At 48.4% G+C, this 18,612-nt stretch overlaps 2 protein-coding genes across 4 annotated transcripts in view; one reads left to right on the forward strand and one right to left on the reverse strand.

Moving 5' to 3' along the window:
• TPCN3 (two pore channel 3) overlaps positions 1 to 3,688 on the forward strand; it is a 37,447-nt gene extending 33,759 nt beyond the window's left edge. For 2 of the 3 annotated variants that reach the window (XM_051828910.3, XM_089324617.1), the window contains one exon: positions 747 to 3,688. In XM_051828910.3, the coding sequence (XP_051684870.1) occupies positions 747 to 892 (146 nt within the window). In that variant the 3' untranslated portion in view covers positions 893 to 3,688. 3 annotated transcript variants of the gene reach the window in all.
• A 3,361-nt stretch (positions 3,689 to 7,049) lies between these two features.
• The window catches only part of BUB1 (BUB1 mitotic checkpoint serine/threonine kinase), a 51,358-nt gene continuing 39,795 nt past the window's right edge, over positions 7,050 to 18,612 (reverse strand). Inside the window, exons 19-25 of the mRNA XM_051836320.3 lie at positions 18,034 to 18,177; positions 13,055 to 13,170; positions 12,293 to 12,454; positions 11,977 to 12,134; positions 11,700 to 11,874; positions 10,145 to 10,251; positions 7,050 to 7,369 (exon numbers count right to left, since the gene is read on the reverse strand). Coding sequence (XP_051692280.1) covers positions 7,174 to 7,369; positions 10,145 to 10,251; positions 11,700 to 11,874; positions 11,977 to 12,134; positions 12,293 to 12,454; positions 13,055 to 13,170; positions 18,034 to 18,177 — 1,058 coding nt within the window. The 3' untranslated portion in view covers positions 7,050 to 7,173. The remainder of the gene's footprint in view (positions 7,370 to 10,144; positions 10,252 to 11,699; positions 11,875 to 11,976; positions 12,135 to 12,292; positions 12,455 to 13,054; positions 13,171 to 18,033; positions 18,178 to 18,612) is intronic.

Consider the following 18,612-nt stretch of genomic DNA (forward strand, 5'->3'; position numbering starts at 1 on the left):
TGACCCTCTGCCAACCCCCGGGTCTCGTGGCAGCCTGCGGGGTGCTTCCTGATTGTGGAGCTGATCATCAGTGGCTCCCCTTGCTCAAGGCTAAGGACAAGGCTTCCTCTCAGCCTTTCGTCCTTGCCACCATTCCAGCCTCCCAGCTCCTCTGCTGGGTCCTGCCCCCGGGCCTCTGTAGATGCTGTTTTCTCCTCTCGGCTCACTCCAGCAGCCCTTCCCACAGGAAGTGGCCCTGGCCTCCCCCGGGGAGGCAGGTGCCCCCGCGTGGCTCTCCTCCCTGTCCCTGCACATCCATCCTTGAGGGACTGACCCGGGCTCCCTTGCAGGCTCCAAGCTCCATACACGGGGAGCTGTGCCTTTTCAGTTCTCCATGGTCCCCCCAGGACGTGGCAGCGAGTGGGAGACACAAGGAGCCTTGGCAGCTCTCTCATTACGTGTTATTTGCAATTGCATTAATGACTGAGCACGGCTTGGGCGCTGCTGAGGGATGCAGCCGGCAGCAGGGGCCCTGTGGGCCGCAGCCCTTCCTCTGCAAGAAGCCTGTCTGGCTGGGAGCTCTTGGGAGTCGGCGCAGGGATGCGCGCGTGACTCTTTCCTGACCTGTGCCTCCTTCCTGTCAGAGTGTTCGGCCCGTGCCCTGCCCTGCCCCCGGGAGCCAGCCTGCTCCGCCCAGGCTGGGTGCTTCCCCGGGCCGGGCCGGAGCCCCCGCGGATTCCCCCCGCCCCTTTCCCGCTTCCTCCTAGAGTACAGGACCGTGGACGCCTTGCTGCAGCGCATGTTTGAGTCCGAGATCGCCCCCGACGAGGAAGGCCCCTCCCTGGACGAGATCCTGAGCTTCTCACCCAGTGACATGTACGTCAAGAATCCCAATTTTGAAAACAGCGCATGAGCCCGGGGTTGCGGGGGCCCCGGCTGGAAGCGGAGAGGAGCCGCCAGCCCTTCCCGCGTGTTGCAGCGTCTGGAGGGGCCTTCCCTGGCCCTGCTGCCTTCTGGGTCCTGGGGAGCCTGCGTGTCACCTGTGCGGGGCGGAAAGGCCGCCTCGGTGGGCAGTGCTGGGGACGTTCTTGGGTCTGATCGTGGCCCCCGGGAGAGGAAGAGTGAGGACGAGTTTGCTGGGGGCTTCTGGCCTGCACCTGCCTGGGCGTGTGTGCGGTCATCCCAGGGGGTTTATAAAAGCCTTCCATGTGTTTTATATATTTTTACCATGCTTTTAAACTGCCACTGTGCTGCAATGTTACATGAAGGAATTATGCATATTTAAATAAGGGAAGGTAAGAGGAGACACAGTGAGCATTCAGAATGAAGAACCATATGAATGTGAAAATATCACTGTCTCAGCTTCTTTTTCCGGGGTTGGACAGGTGCTCTCCGTGTAGGGCCTAGCAGTTACGATGCTGGAGTCCCACGCGGGAGCGCCTGGGTTTGACGCTCGGCTCCGCTGCTGACTCCAGCGTCCGGCTGATGGGGTCCCCGGGAGGCTGCAGCGAACGCTCAAGCAGTTGGGTCTCTGCCGCTGGTTTCAGTTCCTGACTTCTGGCTTCTGGCCTCTGCCCGGTCCATTCCTGTCCATTGCAAGCATTTGGGGAGTGAACCAGCAGATGGGAGCCCTCTCTCTGTGTTTCCACCTCTCAGATTGATTGATTTTAAAAAACACACATACTTGGCATTGGGCATCGGTGTTTTTTTTTTTTTTTTAAGATTTATTTATTTATTTTAAAGTCAGAGTTACACAGAGAGAGGAGCGAGAGAGGAAGGGAGGGAGGGAGAGGTCTTCCATCCACTGGTTCATCCTCCCCCCTACCCCCAATTGGCTGCGATGGCCAGAGCTGCGCTGATCCGAAACCAGGAGCCAGGAGCTTCTTCTGGGTCTCCCATACGGGTGCAGGGGCCCAAGGACTTGGGCCATCTTCCACTGCTCTCCCAGGCCATAGCAGAGAGCAGGATGGGAAGTAGAGCAGCCAGGGCTCGAACTGGCGCCCATATGGGGTGCCGGCACTGCAGGTGGGGGCTTTACCTGCTACACCACAGTGCTGGCCCCAGGGCATTGTTATTATGTGAGGATTCCCTGGAACTGGGGCCACGGTGACCAGTCGATGTGGTGTGTGCGGTCTGCCTGCCTTCCAGAATTCTCTCCTGTCTTCACATATGTAATATCCCTTATGTAAACTATTCTACATGTACTGAGTTGTAACCTAAGTTTTAAAATTTGATCTCTGTATTTGACATCTGTGCTTTCAAGTTAGTAGTTATAATGTGTAACCATCCAAGAAATTCCACGTAGAAAGAGTTGGACGTCGGAAGTTGCTCTTTATTTCTGCTTCTCCTCGCCCCTTCCCTCTCCTGCTCCTGTTAGTCTGATACCTTTTCCCAGTGGTAACAAGGGCTGAGCTTGCTCATCCTGCTGGGACGACGTCTCTTTATAGCCACGCCTATCATGTCTATTAAAATGTAATTGCATTTCTCATTTTCAATGGGATGTCATGATGTGTTTTATATTCATTGTTCAACAACCTGCTTTGTGCACTTCACAGTAATTGTTTCACATTGGTGTTGAGTATCCCATCCCAACATTTTATGATTTATGGGCTTATATTATGCTTCTTCTGTTCAACATTAGGCAGTAAAAGAATAAAACTTATGTACTCTGTCGTGAGTATGGAAGACTCAAAGCATGCTGTCCTCAAACTGCCAGTGGCCTTGTTGGGCCACTAGGGGGCACTCGCCCTAGCTGTTGCATATGGGCTGGGAGTAGAGCAGAGGAGCTGTGGCCGGCGTGGCTGCCTTTCTCCAGGTCTTTCTGCCTCTCTTGGCAGGGGCCTGGAGCACCAGCTAGGTCTTTCCATTCATGAAGTGGCAGCAGCGGAACACGGTGGAAGCCTTGTGCAAGGATGGCAGATTGGTACCCCACGGTGTGGCTACCCCAGGCTGTAACAGGAGGCAGCACCCACTCCCGTAGCCCTCTGGGACCAACTTAGCCTGCCACAGCCTAACCAGTCCAGAAATGCATGTTTGAAACTTTCTGGAATGGAAGCCATGAAACAGATGGGCTGGACTAGAGGGATGAGGAGGAGGTGGAGGACCAGGCACCTTGACTCCTAGGTCAGTGCAGAGGAAGGTGTGAGTGACAGCTTTTCAGATGTGTCTAGGTGTTGTACAAACATGCTAGCATTCTTGTTTCTAAGAGGCACCTGCCACACTTGAGCTTTTGCTATTAGAAATCTTGGGGAACACAATCTTAGAATCACTGCTGTGATGACAAATATCCTCCAGGAGTCTCTGAATGTCCCCACTGAGTGGCCTCTTTCCTGGCTGGAACTTGGAGTGGGGAGCAGGTGGCCAAGAGTGACTGGACAATGCCTCGGCCAAAGACAGGGATGTGAGCCAGTGGGGTGACTGTAGATCACTGTAACTTATTATAGATCCTATGACTAAACAAGAGGAGCTCGAAGACTCCAAACAGAAAGCAATGATAAAACAGTGGAAATGTGAATTACCCTTATTTGATCATTTGTGAATCATTTACTGAAATTTCACTGTATCCCATGTATAATTACTGTCATTCCCTTTTTAAAAATATTTAAGGCGATGGAAATGCTAACTGGATTTGGCCAACACGTACTGTATGTGTATCTCATTTTCACACTGTACCTGATAAATATCTATCATTAAAAAAATTTTAAAAATAGCTGAACCTAGCACTGAGTCTGGCCAACATTTGAGCGCTTAGGACGAGTGGGCCCGAGAGACAGAGATGACTAAGAGCCAGCTGCGTCCTTGAGGGGATGTTGGCCTCACTGGTGGAGCGAGCTGAAGCCCCTCTGTCCTTCCAGGTGTCCTTTAACACACAGCTGTGTCCCTCATGCAGGCAAACTCTGTAACCGGGACACTAAGTTAGGGCTACGTGAAGACCAGTACAGGTCACGCCAGGCGTCTGAATGCAAACAGACCCACCCGGCTCCAGTCAGTCACCCTGTGTAGCTTGAGCCATGAAGTCCAGATGCAGCCCCGGGCGTAATCATGGACCAGATGGGCCACAGCAGTGTGGGCGAGCTGTTGCTGACCTGGGGGGCTTCTGAGTGACCACAGGCCGGCAGTGGCGACACCCCCACGGGGACAGAAGCTGAAGCCACGTGCCGCCTCACCCAAGGCTGACCTACCCGCAGCTGCCTTTCACAGGTGAACACATTGAGTGAATACTGCTATTTTTAAAAGGCAAAAAAAAAAAAAATCACACAAATTGGCTTTATCGATGGCTCGACTGTTTAGTGTGTTGGTTTGTCTGATGAGGTCCCTGGGTCATTTTCTACTTCGAGGCTGCGTATTGGCCTGATTATGTAATGTGTTCCTTATTTTCAGAATAAAAACATTTTAGGATCTCATTTTAGTAATTTATCCTACACATGTTGCACCTGCCTTTTTTTTTTTTTTTTTTTTTTTTTTTTTTTTTTTTTTGACAGGCAGAGTGGATAGAGAGACAGAGAGAAAGGTCTTCCTTTGTAGTTGGTTCATTCTCCAATGGCCGCCACACCGCGCTGATCCAAAGGCAGAGGCCAGGTGCTTCTCCTGGTCTCCCATGGGGTGCAGGGCCCAAGGACTTGGGCCATCCTCCACTGCATTCCCGGGCCACAGCAGAGAGCTGGCCTGGAAGAGGGGCAACCGGGACAGAATCCGGCACCCCAACCTGGACTAGAACCCAGTATGCCGGTGCTGCAGGCGGATTAGCCTAGTAAGCCGCAGCGCTGGCCTCTCATTTGTTTTGTAGCAATAAAACTGTGAAGCAAACCAAGTGTTGCTGAGTAGGGGACTGGTTAAATCGATTATGGCACAAACAAGATGACAGACAGCTGGAGCAACACAGATGGAAAGGTGAGGAAACACCCCTAAAACCCTGTTGTAATTCACATTTGCTTGTAAACAGGCATCAGTAGACAATAGCATGATTAAAAAAGGCCATCTCAAGCCGGTGTCACTAAACTGGAGGATGAACCCTGGAGACGCTCACTGAAGCAAGACAAGGCTGCCCACCACCACCGCGACTTAACCCGCTTCTCGAGGTACCGGTGACGAGAGAGCACTCACAGAATTGGGAATGGCATAAAGCGAGCATCACTTTCAAAAGGATGGTTATTTGGAAATTTCAAAAGAATCAAATGAGAAGTTCTTAACAAATCCATAGGAACCATAGATTCAAACTACCAGCTAGAAAGATATAGGGGGAAAAAAAAGATGTAGTCTAAAATAGCCATCAAAATAATTTTTAAAAAAAAAACTATTTATTTGAGAAGTAGAGTTACTGACAGAGAGGTAGAGAGAGAGAGGTCTTCCATCAGTTGGTTCACTTCTCAAATAGCCACGATGGCCAGAGCTGTGCTGATCCAAAGCCAGGAGCCAGGAGCTCCTTCTGGGATCTTCCACGCGGGTGCAAGGCCCAAGGACTTGGGCCATCTTCCACTGCTTTCCCAGGCCATGGCAGAGACCTGGTTCAGAACAGGAGCAGCTGGGATTAGAACCGGCTCCCATATGGGACACCAGCGCTGGCCCCAAAATAGTTAACTATTTAAATTAGTACTAGTTTTAAAAAAGAACTTTTTCTTGTTTTTCCAAGATGGAAAACATTTTAAGACACACACAAAAATAATAAACCCAACTTTACAAATCACAGTACAAAGCAAAAAACTTAAAAAAAAATCCTCACAGTAGCAGAAATCCTACTAGTCAAAGTAAGATACAAATTGGGACAAATACTGATACACAAAGGACTTCTACAAATTAACAAAATGAAAGTTCATGGGAAAAGGGTGCATACATAGCTATTAATATGTAAATGATTGGCTGAATTCATGACAAAAATAAGACTGTATGGAGATAACTATGGTACTTCAAATAGTTTGTAGGAAAGGAATTGAAAACTAAGTTTATTTTGGTTTAAAAGTTTTTAAAATCCATGCCTACCTGGGAACTTCAAAAAGTACATGAAAATGTGTATTGTTGAAGAAGTATGCATGAATTGTAAAATTTTTTACCTTTTAATTCTACTTTCCATGAACTTCTGAAGTACCCTTGTATGTGTAGTTATATTCTCTGCCATACTTATGTGAAAAAAAATGTATTAGTTGTTTCAAAGATACAGTACACATAAACATTCATGGAGTAATTGTTGGAGATTCACAAAATGTGGGCTGTGGCTGCCTCCAGAATGGAGACATGCTGGCCGAGGGGAAGGCGGGAGGAAGCGACCCCTGGACACCTGAACTGTGCATTGCCGCGCACTTGTTTCCATCGGAACACTAAGGAGAGAAAGGAGGGAGAGGGAGAGGGAAATTATTTCAGGTGACAGGGCCCTTGTGGTGTGAAAAGTCAATACATGTTAAGTAGGCTGCTATAATTTTGGAGTTAATGATCTATAAGGAAGAATGTTCAAGACCTGAGATTTTAAAAAGGGAGGCTTAGGATTTGTTATAAACACTAAACGAGAAACAGGGCCGAGAAAGGGCAGGCAAGCTTTATTCATTAAAAGTCTGGATGTTTGGGGCTTTTTTTCAAAAATTTTGAAAAATTGTTTTGACCTCTTTTTGGCTTAAACAGGTCAGTATTTAAAAAGCAATTTCTAAAGAATGTTCACATGTGGGGGCCAGCGCTGTAGCATAGCCAGTAAAGCTGCCACCTGCAGTACCTGCATCCCATATGGGCGCCGGTTCAAGTCCCAGCTGCTCCACTTCCCATCCAGTTCTCTGCTATGGCCTGCGAAGGACCCCTGCACCCACATGGGAGACCCAGAAGCTCCTGGTTCCTGGCTTTGGATCGGCTCAGCTCTGGCCACTGCAGCCAAATGGGGAGTGAACCAGCGGATGAAGACCTCTCTCTCTCTCTGCCTCTCCTTCTGTGTAACTCTTTCAAATAAATAAATAAATAAATATTTTAAAAAAAGTTCACATGCAAATTATTTCCACAACTGTCTCCCCAAGAGTACCCAGGCAGCCTGCCTCACAGGGAGCTTAATCATTGTATATTTCACCGCGATATTTATAACAACTACATCACATGGATCCACTCTGTAGATTTTATTTTTAACAAACATTGACAAACAATAAACGTGGGGAAAAATGAAGGTTCAGGATGAGGCTGGCATTTACAAAGCGATCTATCTCTGTGGAGTGTCCGTGTCCACTTCTATTTCCTCGATCTCTTGTACTCCAGGAGCAGCACAATCAGCCTGTTGCGCTGCGTCCTGACCTTGCTCGCGTAGTGCTGCTGGAACAGCGTCCTCAGCTTCTGCCTCAGCAGCGCCAGAGACGGCAGGTGGTGGCAATCTGGTATATTCAGCATCAGGTGGAAGAATTCCTCCCACACCTCCAGGTGAGGAAGCCTGCGGGACAAAGCACCCACCACAGATGAAAGGTGGCCTCAGCACGCGCGGCAGCCCCTCCTCAGCTGCCTCCCAAGGCCTGGACAGTCACACACAGCTCTCACCCAAACGCAATTAACCCATCAAGAAGGGAAATGCCGAATCTATTATCAATGGGAGAAACTGAAGATCCAATTAAATGTCTAAACATATTCCCCCAAAATGATTTAAGGCAGTCTTTTTTTTTTTTTTTTTTTTTTTTTTTTTTTTTTGACAAGCAGAGTGGACAGTGAGAGAGAGAGACAGAGAGAAAGGTCTTTCCTTTTGCCGTTGGTTCACCCTCCAATGGCCGCTGCGGCCAGCGCGCTGCGGCCGACGCGTCGCGTTGATCCGATGGCAGGAGCCAGGTACTTCTCCTGGTCTCCCATGGGGTACAGGGCCCAAGGACTTGGGCCATCCTCCACTGCACTCCTGGGCCATAGCAGAGAGCTGATTAAGGCAGTCTTTTAGCAAAAGCTCTGCAGTGGACAACTTTTTTTATTTTTTTTTTAAATTTTTTTGATAGGCAGAGTTAGACAGTGAGAGAGTGAGAGTGAGAGAGAGAGAGAGAGAGAGAGAGAGAGAGAAAGGTCTTGCTTTTTCCATTGGTTCACCCCCCAAGTGGCTGCTACGGCCGGTGCTGCGTTGATCTGAAGCCAGGAGCCAGGTGCTTCCTCCTGGTCTCCCATGGGGTGCAGGGCCCAAGCACTTGGGCCATCTTCCACTGCACTCCCTGGCCACAGCAGAGAGCTGGACTGGAAGAGGAGCAACCGGGACAGAACCAGCACCCCAACCGGGACTAGAACCCGGTGTGTCGGCGCCGCAGGCGGAAGATTAGCCTAGTGAGCCGCGGCGCTGGCCGACAACTTTCTATTTTTAAGAAATTATCTGGGCCAGCGCCGCGGCTCACTAGGCTAATCCTCCACCTAGTGGTGCCGGCACACCGGGTTCTAGTCCCAGTCGGGGCGCCGGATTCTGTCCCGGTTGCCCCTCTTCCAGGCCAGCCCTCTGCTGTGGCCAGGGAGTGCAGTGGAGGATGGCCCAGGTGCTTGGGCCCTGCACCCCATGGGAGACCAGGAAAAGCACCTGGCTCCTGGCTCCTGCCACCGGATCAGCGCGGTGCGCTGGCTGCAGCGCGCCGGCCGCGGCGGCCATTGGAGGGTGAACCAACGGCAAAAAGGAAGACCTTTCTCTCTGTCTCTCTCTCTCTCACTGTCCACTCTGCCTGCAAAAAAAAAAAAAAAAAAAAAAGAAGAAATTATCTGCTCAGGGGCTGGCACTGTGGTGTAGCAGGTTAAGCTGCAGCCTGCCATGCTGGCACCCCCCAGAGTGCTGGCTGGAGTCCCAGCTGCTCCACTTCTGATCTAGCTCCCTGCTGGTGCTCCTGGGGAAGCAATGACCCAGGTGCTTAGGCCCCTGCTCCCAGTGTGTGAGACCTGGGTGCAGCTCCTCGTTCCTGGCTTCAGCCTGGTCCAGACCTGCTCACCGTGGCCATTTGGGGAGTGAACCAGTGGGTGGAAGAGCTCTCTTTCTCTCTTTAAAATAAATAAATAAATCTTAAAACAAATAAAAAAGACACACACGCATAAAAACCAACCTGTCTGCTTTGGGCTTGCTGTATATACCCTGCTGCTAAACGAGTAATTTAGCCAAACGGCCAAATGAGAATCACAGCTGCCTACGAGTCAGGACCAGGCAGAGTGGCTGGACTGCCCAGGAGAGAGACCCCATTTAACAGCTGCAAGGACTACAGTGGTTAGGGCTAAAGCAGAAACTCCCGAAGATGGACACAGGCAGTGGGGAAAATGCAGGACATAGCCCGAGTTGTACCTCAGACAGGAAGCCTGCCCAGCTTTGGTCCTTTGACTATGAGCAAGAGGAAGAACGAAGGAACTGCTAAACATGACGACTCCATATGCAAAATATAATTATTCCACGTTTTCTTCCAGGTCCTGACCCTAACATTTATGTGTGGCCTGTGACATTTCATAAAATTATTGGCAACTCTTTCCTCCTTTCTGCTTTGGTAAGGGGAGGCGAGTCAAGGGGAATCTCAGTTTAATGAATTTTAAAAGATGTCAACATATGTAAGAAATTCCCTGAGTCTGTCTGTAAGATGAGTGCACTTTTCTGTGTATGTTTTTATACCTCAAACAAGTTCCAGTGGCACCATGAGCGGCTGAAAGCCAGCACCATCATCTGTCTGTGTACGCATCATGCCAGGTGGGCCACTGTGCCGACAGGAAGGGCTCCAGTGCTGTCACTGACACTGGCCGAGACTCTCATGGACAAGAGTCTCAGAGGAACCAAGTCACGCAGGGCTGGGACTTCACACCCTGACGCCTCTCGTCACGTTACTTCCTAACTTAGAAAGCACCTTCGCATCCACTTCCTCTGCCTCTTCTAAGCGACATCCGAGCAAAGTAGATCCGTGTGAATCCACTGGCTCAGAGAAGCGAGCCTGCGCTCAGTGACATCAGGGCTCCCCTGGAGGGACAGAGGAGTGCTCGCGTGTACAGTGCACAAGGAGCGGGCTGGATGCTCTCAAGGACCTCACAAGGGCACTGGCTGCTGGGTTCTCACAGGTGGGGACCCACGTGACTGGCTGGCTCACTGTAGTGCCAGCCCTGTGCTGTCAGCACACGGCCCGAGGCACAGGCGTTCTGTGTGGCGGCCGAGACCCTCTTGCCGTCAGGTGAAGCCAGCATTCTACTGGCTTTGCTGTCTGTGTGCTGAGGCCCCAGGGCTAAGACCCACCTTCTAAAGAGGCCCTCAGGCTTCCAAACGCCCCCTTCGTTTTTCACCTTCATGTAAGTGCCAAAGAGCATGCAGTACACTGTGGCAGCAACTCCAAAGTAATCGATCTATGAAGAAAACACAGTACAGGTGACTAGACAGTCATCCACATAGGACCACACTGAGATGCCCAACCCAGGCAGCACGCTGACTTGTCACAGGATTGGGGAAGCTGTGCGTTCTGCTCCCCGATGGCTGTGAACCTCATGGCAGAGCATGGGTGCCTCCTTAGGTAGTCCCTGGGAAAGTCCTGTCCTCCCTCCTCAAGCCAATGTGTCCTTTTCAAGTCCTCTGTTCCGTCACGCAGGGCAGACAACACTCCCATCCTCCCCAACATGGCCAGCCTGCAAGTCTTCCCAACTCCCTGGCCTGGGACTCTGGCTCTTGTTCTTGATGGCACCCCATGGCCTCTTGCTATGGGAAACCCGAAGACAGAGGACTACATCCATTCACCCGCCCCGCCCCAGGAGGGGCTGGGCCAGCATCCTGCAGTCTGTGGCCTCACTGGTGGGACAACCTACCAGACACATGGCCCCATCCTTGCCACCTCTATCATGGGCTCCCAGACAGCCACAAGTCTCACCTGGAAACTGGGCAACTGGGTTTGTTAACACAGCACCAGAACTTCACAATTATCCCAACCTGTATTTTCCTTGTCATTTAATATTCGAATTCGCTGAAATTTCTGGAGACAGGGTGGGCATTCGGCATGCTGGCTAAGACAGTGCTTAGGATGCGTGGATCCCACATGGAGTGCCTGGCTTGAGTCCCGGCCCCTCTGCTGCCCATCCAGCTTTCTGCTCATATGCAGCCTGGGAGGCAGTAGATGCTGGTTCAAGGACTTGGGCCCCTGCTACCCACGTGGGAGACCTGGGCTGAGTTCTGGGCAGTGAGAAATCATGATAGATCTCTCTCTGTTGTTCTGTCTCTGACTTTCAAATAAGGTGCAAATGACAAAATAAAATTCTGAAACCTTCCTTCAGGACAATAATGGTCCACTTCTAACACCTTTTGGAGCTGGCCACACACTTGGCTGGACATCTGATTAGCACTGTCGATCACCAACAAATCTCCCTTGTTGCCTGTGAGAACAGCACAGGTGTGTCCAACACCATGCATGGGGAGGGTTCTGCGTGGGGAAGGTGGGCTGGGACACCCTGGGCGTTCCGGCCATAAGGAACGCAGGCGGGCCAGTGTGAGCTCAGTAAGCCAGGCTGGCCCTTCACAGCCTGACCTCCACTCTGAAGGCCTCCCAGATGATAGATGATTACTCTTCCTGAGGATCAAACTCATGGATTCTATCTGCTCTCCTTTTCTGGTTACAGAACTGATAACTGATTAATATGAAGGAAAACTTTAGGAATAGACTTGATTCCCCTTCTTTCCACATTAAGTTCCTCCTTCAACTGCTGCTCAAGACACCCGTTCAAACTAACTAGATGCCCACGTTCATTCTGACAACCTAGGAAATGCAATTAAGGATGACACTTTGAAATCTCTCGCTTTCACGCGATACCTGATAGTTCCATGGCTTGTTACTGAGCATCTCAATACACTGAAAACCAGACGTCTCACATTTTCCTGTAAACGCAGTTCCTTTGGGAAACAGTTTCATATCTATACTCTGACCCAGGTCAATCAGTGCCAAGTCAGCAGACAAATCATCCTCGTCACTGTCCTGCTCCAAAAACCTGTACCGAACACAAGCAAGGACCAGGGTACATGAGCACAAGTAACCAGAGGCTGCCAGGGAAAGGTTAGGAGAAGAATCCCAGGAAAAGTGAGGCACTTGCCTGTTTCCCAGTATGAAGTTATCCGGCTTAATGTCTCCATGAATGATTTCACAGTCATGGACTTGTTCAATCATGTAGAGCATTCTGATGGCAAAAGAGATGACGAGAGCTTGGGGCATCACTTTTTCAGGGGTATTTTTATAGAGGTTAATGGCATTCTAGAAACAATGCAAAGTGGAATCCTGAGTTGGTTGCAGAAGATTAATGAAATGTTGTCAGGAGCTTTACCCCTGGGCATCACCCCATAAAAAGATATATGCCAGGCACAAGCCCAACGTGTACGTCGTGTCCACATGGTAGAAATGAAAGCACTTACTAGTAGTGTTCCATAACTGTAGAGTTCTCCTACTAATATGCTCCCATTCTGGAACAGGTGGGCAGAGTAGAACTTGATAAACATGTGCCGTGAGATTGGACTGAGTCTCTCCATCAGCTGGGTCCCAATGTAGAACTCCCAGGGGTTGGCAGGCTTCTGCACCTGCACAATCAGGTAGGTGACATTCATACTGGTTCTCTCATTCTGAAATGACTCCATGACTCCAAGAAAGTAACCTCCATCCCAACAAAGAATGTGGGTTGAAGGTGATGGCAAGCTATGCGCTGTTCTGCGGTATGAAGCTTACTCCAAGTTGATTTCAGTGGCAGGGCAACCCTGAATTCTCCTCGGATAGTGTTAGTTTCTTACCACGAAAACATCACTATGGGGACAGCCGTCTGGCACAGTGGTTAAAGTGCCATTTGGGATGCCTATATCTCACACTGAAGCCTGGGTTCAAGTCTTGGTTGCATCTCTTCCAGCTTCCTGCTGATGCACACCCTGGGAGGCAGCAATGATGGCTCCAGTAATGGGTTTCTGCCAGCATGTGGGACACGTGGATTGCATTCCAGGCTACTGGCTTTGGCTTGGCCAGGCCCAGCTGTTCTGGGCTTTTGAGAAGGGAACTAGCAAATGGAAGCTCTTTCCCTCTCTGCCTCTCAAATAAAATAAACGTAAGTAATTTTTAAAAAATCGTTAACTTAAAAAAGAGGCCGACTACAATTCATTTCTATGTCATATAGAGCTACTGTGATCACTTACCTTTAAAGTAAATTTCTGTTTATTTTTGGTGTCATCCACGTCTCCATGGGTAGTTTCATAGACTTGAGCAAAGGCCCCTTCTCCAAGAAGGTGATTGACATAGACCATCAAAGAACCTTGGGAGACAGACATGTCAAAATGACCAGGCAACTCAAAACAGGAGAGGCTTTATCAAAATGGAGATTCTGTAAAATACTCTTAGTGTTTGAATTGCTTTAATACATTAAAATGGATCTCGGTCCCTAGGAAAGGTCTTGGATGACAGTGGAACAAATGCCTGCCACTCAGAGCCCATGATCAGATTTTCTGTGTGGAGGACCACGGGCAGCTCTGCGGCCAGGCCTGTCACTTAGCCACACGGCCCCACACACTTTCAAGTAGGCTGCCTGCCCCGAGTGACCACTGAGATGTTGGGAAGAACACAGAAAAACCCTCTGTAAAGTGCCGGACAATGTTTTTGGATAAATACTCATGTTTTACAACAAAATAAAAGGACAAACTATACCCCTAACCACTGATGTTGAGAACACATAATGTAACCACTCTAATTTCAGTAAGCCCTATTTTTAGCACAGTTTTTGTTTCACAGAAAAGTTGCAAAGGAAGTCAAGTTTCTGCATCTTCTGAATCTGGTGCCCCCTACGCTCGCTAACTCTCACATAACCAGGCTTTCTTTGTGACAATAAAGAACCGACAGTGGTATGTTACCATTGTCTAAAAGCCACACTTGATTCTCATTTCGTTAGTTTTTCCTGCACATTCCAGGATGCAACGTATTTTATCACCAGGTTTCCTTAGCCTCTTCTGGGTTGTGATGACTTTAGACTTTCCCTATTTTTGATGACCTTGACAGTTTCAAAGAATAACAGTCAGATATATTGTGCAATGTCCCTCAACGTGGGCTTGTTATTTTTCATGTGGTCACACTAAGGTTTTGGTTTTAGGGAGGAAAACCACAGAGGTGAATTTTAAAGATTCCTAACATTTTTAAAAAAGAATTCATGTCAAAACCAAATATATAGAAAAAGTAGATCTCTGGTTTCTAGTTGGCATGTAAGAGGTTTGGAATTCACCCCTCCACCCTCACAACAAAAATGCTGAACAACCGAAAACCAACAACTCTTCTTAGACCTTAGAGAACTGAGGTCACGGGCACCCTGCTGCTGCTCCCAAAGCTGGGGAGATGGACAGGGGATACGGAGAACCACAACAGAGAAGGCTGCACACCTCAGGCCTTACTTTAAAAGTCTCGATGGAAACCCAGAGATGTTATGGGAGACAAGTGAGGACACAAAGGAAATTTTTGGCTTCTGACCCCCACAGCAACAGCAAAGAGTAAACACAGACTAACTCCTAACCAGGCCGGCAAAAACCGCACACCAAAGGCCAATTTATCCCAATCCCTTTCACAGACTACGTGTGGTCCTATTTATCTCAGTTCCTTTCACAACAGTAAATGTGGTTCCTAACAAAATATTAAAAGGTGAAACAGAAAACAAAAAACATGGCTTGAAGAGAGCAAGATTCAAAAACAGGGCTATGGAAAAGCTTTTGGAATTATCAGATGACTAACTTTTAAAAAATGATGATGATCAGTATGCCAATAGCTGTAATTGGTAAGTGGACAACGTACAAAAATAAAAAAATGTAAACAGAGATGGAAACTCTGAGAAAAAGAAATTGCTAGGAATAAAAAATAAACCATTGTGACAAAAAGGAAGAATGGCTTTCGTGATCTCCTCAATAAACTGAGTATCGAGAAGAATCAGTGAGCTTGAGGATATGACGAGAGAAACAAAACTGAAAGACAAAAAAGGAAGGAAGGAAGGAAGAAATTAAAAGAATGGAACAGGGGTGGTGCTGTGGCACAGTGGGTTAAGTCTCCGACTGTAGTGCTTGTATCCCATATGAGCGCCGGTTCTAGTCCCAGCTGCTCCTCTTCCAATCCAGCTCTCTGCTGTGGCCTGGGAAAGCAGAAGATGGCCTAGGCACTTGGGCCCCTGCACCCACATGGGCGACCCGGAAGAAACTCTTGGCCCCTGGCTTTGGATTGGCACAGCTCCAGTCGTTGCGGCCATTTGGGGAGTGAACCAGCGGATGGAAGACCTGTCTCTCCCTCTCAATGTAACTTTACCTCTCAAATAAATAAATCTTTTTTTTTTTTTTTAAAAAGAATTGAACAGATTGAGAACTTAGGGAAAATCACAAAAGGTGTAACATATGCATAATGGGAGGATGAGAAGGAAGAAAGGAAAAGAAGGAACATTGGACTAATAATGGCTGAGGACTTTCCAAACTTCATGACAGACACTAACTCACAAGTCCAGGAAACTCAGAGACTATTAAGTAGGATAAATACCATAAAACTGACACCCAGGCTGTCATATGCTAAGTGTGGGAAACCATGGACAAAGAGAAAATCTGGAAAGAAGCCAGAGGAATAAAGTCGCCTTACTACAGAGGAGCAAGGACAAGAATTACATCGGAGTTCTCAGAAGCCATACAAATAAGAGAGTGGAATCAAACATGCAACGTGTTAAAACAAAAAAATACCAACAACCTAGAGTTCTACATCCAGTGAAATTATCCTTCAGATGTCAAGAATAAAGAATTTCTTACACAAAAATTAAGAATCTGTCACGGGTAGGCCTGTACAATAGAGAGATACTACTAGATACTAGAACGGCTAACCCCAAAACACTGCCACCACCAAATGCTGGCAAGGATGTGGCACAGGGACTCTCGTTCACTGTGTTGAGAATGCACGACGGGGGCCTGGCGTGGTGGCACAGGGTTAAGCTGTGGCAATGCCAGGCCCCCGTATGAAAGTGCTACTTTGAACCTGGCTACTCGGCTTCTGATTCAGCTTCCTGCTAATGTGTTTGGGGAAGTAGAAGGCAGCCCAACAGCTTGAGCCCCTGCCACCTCTGCTGGATACTAGGAAGGAGTTTCTGGATCCTAGCTTCAGCCTGGCCCAGACCTGGCTGCTACAGCCATTTGGGCAATGAACCAGTGGGTGAAAGATGTATTTTTCTCTGCTTCTTACTCTGTTTCTCTTTCAAATAAATAAATCTCATAAATCCCATATGGGCACAGGTTCCAGACCTGGCTGCTCCACTTCCCATCTGGCTCTCTGCTGTGGCCTGGGAAAGCAGTGGAAGATGATCCAAGTCCTTGGGCCCCTGCACCCACATGGGAGACCTGGAAGAAGCGCCTGGCTCCTGGCTTCAGATTGGCACAGCTCTGGCTGCTGTGGCCATTTGGGGAGTGAACCACTGGATGGAAGACTTCTCTTTCTCTCTGCCTTTCAAATAAACAAATCTTAAGGAAAAAAAAAAAAGACATGGAAAAACCTTAAATGCTAAGTAAAAGAAGTGTCTGAGCAGTTATATACCGTATGAGTCCAATCATATGCTATTCTGGAAAGGGTAAAACAAGAGATAGTAAAAGGATCAATGGTTGTCGGGGGTGGGAGACGGGAGGAAGGGATGAGCAGGTGAAACACAGGGGACACTGAAGGCAGTGATGTTGTAATGATGGATACATGTCAATCCCACAGAATGTACAAAACCACGGAGCCTAATGTAAACTCTGGGCTTTAATATATAGACAGTGTATCCGTGGCTCATCAATTGTGACATATGTACCACACTTGTGCAGACGTTAATGGAGGCTGGCACCGTGGCTCAATAGGCTAATCCTCCACCTAGCGGTGTCGGCACACCGGGTTCTAGTCCCAGTCGGGGCGCCGGATTATTTCCCAGTTGCCCCTCTTCCAGGCCAGTTCTCTGTTGTGGCCAGGGACGGCAGTGGAGGATGGCCCAAGTGCTTGGGCCCTGCACCACATGGGAGACCAGGAGAAGCACCTGGCTCCTGCCTTTGGATCAGCGCGGTGCGCCAGCTGTGGCGGCCATTGGAGGGTGAACCAACGGCAAAAGGAAGACCTTTCTCTCTGTCTCTCTCTCTCACTGTCCACTCTGCCTGTCAAAAAAAAAAAAAAAAAAAAAGTTAATGGAAATCTGTGATTGTGTGCAGGTATGTGGTGGAATAGGTATATGGGAGCTCCATACTTTCCCCTCAATTTTTCTGTAAGCCTAAAGATGCTCTAAAACCTAAAATCTATTTATTATATTAAAAATGCTCTGCAGGCCAGCGCCACGGCTCATTTGGCTAATCCTCCGCCTGCGGTGCCAGCACCCCCAGCACCCCCAGGTTCTAGTCCTGGTTGGGGCACCAGATTCTGTCCCGGTTGCTCCTCTTCCAGGCCAGCTCTCTGCTGTGGCCTGGGAGTGCAGTGGACAAGTGCTTGGGCCCTGCACCCGCATGGGAGACCAGGAGGAAGCACCTGGATCTTGGCTTCGGATTGGCGCAGAGCACCGGCCGTAGTGGCCATTTAGGGGAGTGAACTAATGGAAGGAAGACCTTTCTCTAACTCTGCCTGTCAAAAAAAAAAACTAAAAATGCACCGTGTAAAGTCTTGTTCCCACTGTTGTCCCACTCCCACTAAGTTAACTGTGTTAGTGTTAAGTTTCCTCCAGCGGTTCTCCAGACATAATAGAAATGTATATTATAATTTCCCTTTCTGAGAAACAAGTAGCAGCATATAATACAGTTTTGCCTTTTTCGTTTTGTTTTGGAGACCACTTTCCATCATCACGGAACAGACTTCTTTGTTCTGTTGCCAATGCCTGTACTTTGCTGTGGAACTGTATACCAATAACTGCAGGAAATTCTTACAAGTAGGTGGCTGGGTCTAAGAGTATGTTCATTTTTTATTTTGATAGACACTGTCACATTGCTGTCTATAAATTACTTGAGTTACAGTGCCAACAATAATCACAATCCTGTTGTCACCGCTTAACGCTTCAGACAATTCTTTGTTGGAGGTGGCGTGAGGCTGGAGAATCTCACAATCATGAGTGATCAAGTTCCCATAGAGAAGTAAGAATTTAAGGTTGTATTATTCATGTAGTTCTTACCCAACTGAAATTCGGTCTTGGGCTTGATGGCTGGAAGTTTGCATTGCCATTCAAAAACATTTGGATAGGAATTCACTGGTTTTGAAAGTCCAGATAGAAGTCTGAGAATCAAATGATCATCCCATGGGTTCTCGATAGTGAAGTCTTATGGGAACAGAAATTTAAAAAAGGACATGAATTCAGTACCCAAGAATTTTAACAAAGAAATAATAGATACAGTAAGTACAGACATACATTAAATAAGCTTTCAAAAGTTGTATCTTTTCAAGAGTATCGATTCAAATAATAAATAACTATTTTTGAAAGTCAAAATCAGCAGCAGGCACTGCGCTGTGGCAAGGTCAGTCGCCGCTTGGGATCCCTGTTTCCCGTATCGGAGTCCCACCTCTGCTGCTGACTCAGCTTCCTGCTAATGTGGCAGGCGGCACAGATGATGGCTCAAGCATTAGGGTTCCTGCCTCCACAAGGGAGACTCATGGAGTCTGTGGCTCCTGGCTTTGGGGCGGCCCAACCCTGGCTGTACAGCGCATTTGCAGAATGGACTCGTGGTGATCTCTTGCTCTGTCACTCTGCCTTTCA

Source organism: Oryctolagus cuniculus, chromosome 2 (assembly GCF_051225735.1).
Source record: "Oryctolagus cuniculus isolate XC-2025 breed Fujian yellow rabbit chromosome 2, ASM5122573v1, whole genome shotgun sequence".
Lineage (NCBI taxonomy): Eukaryota > Metazoa > Chordata > Mammalia > Lagomorpha > Leporidae > Oryctolagus > Oryctolagus cuniculus.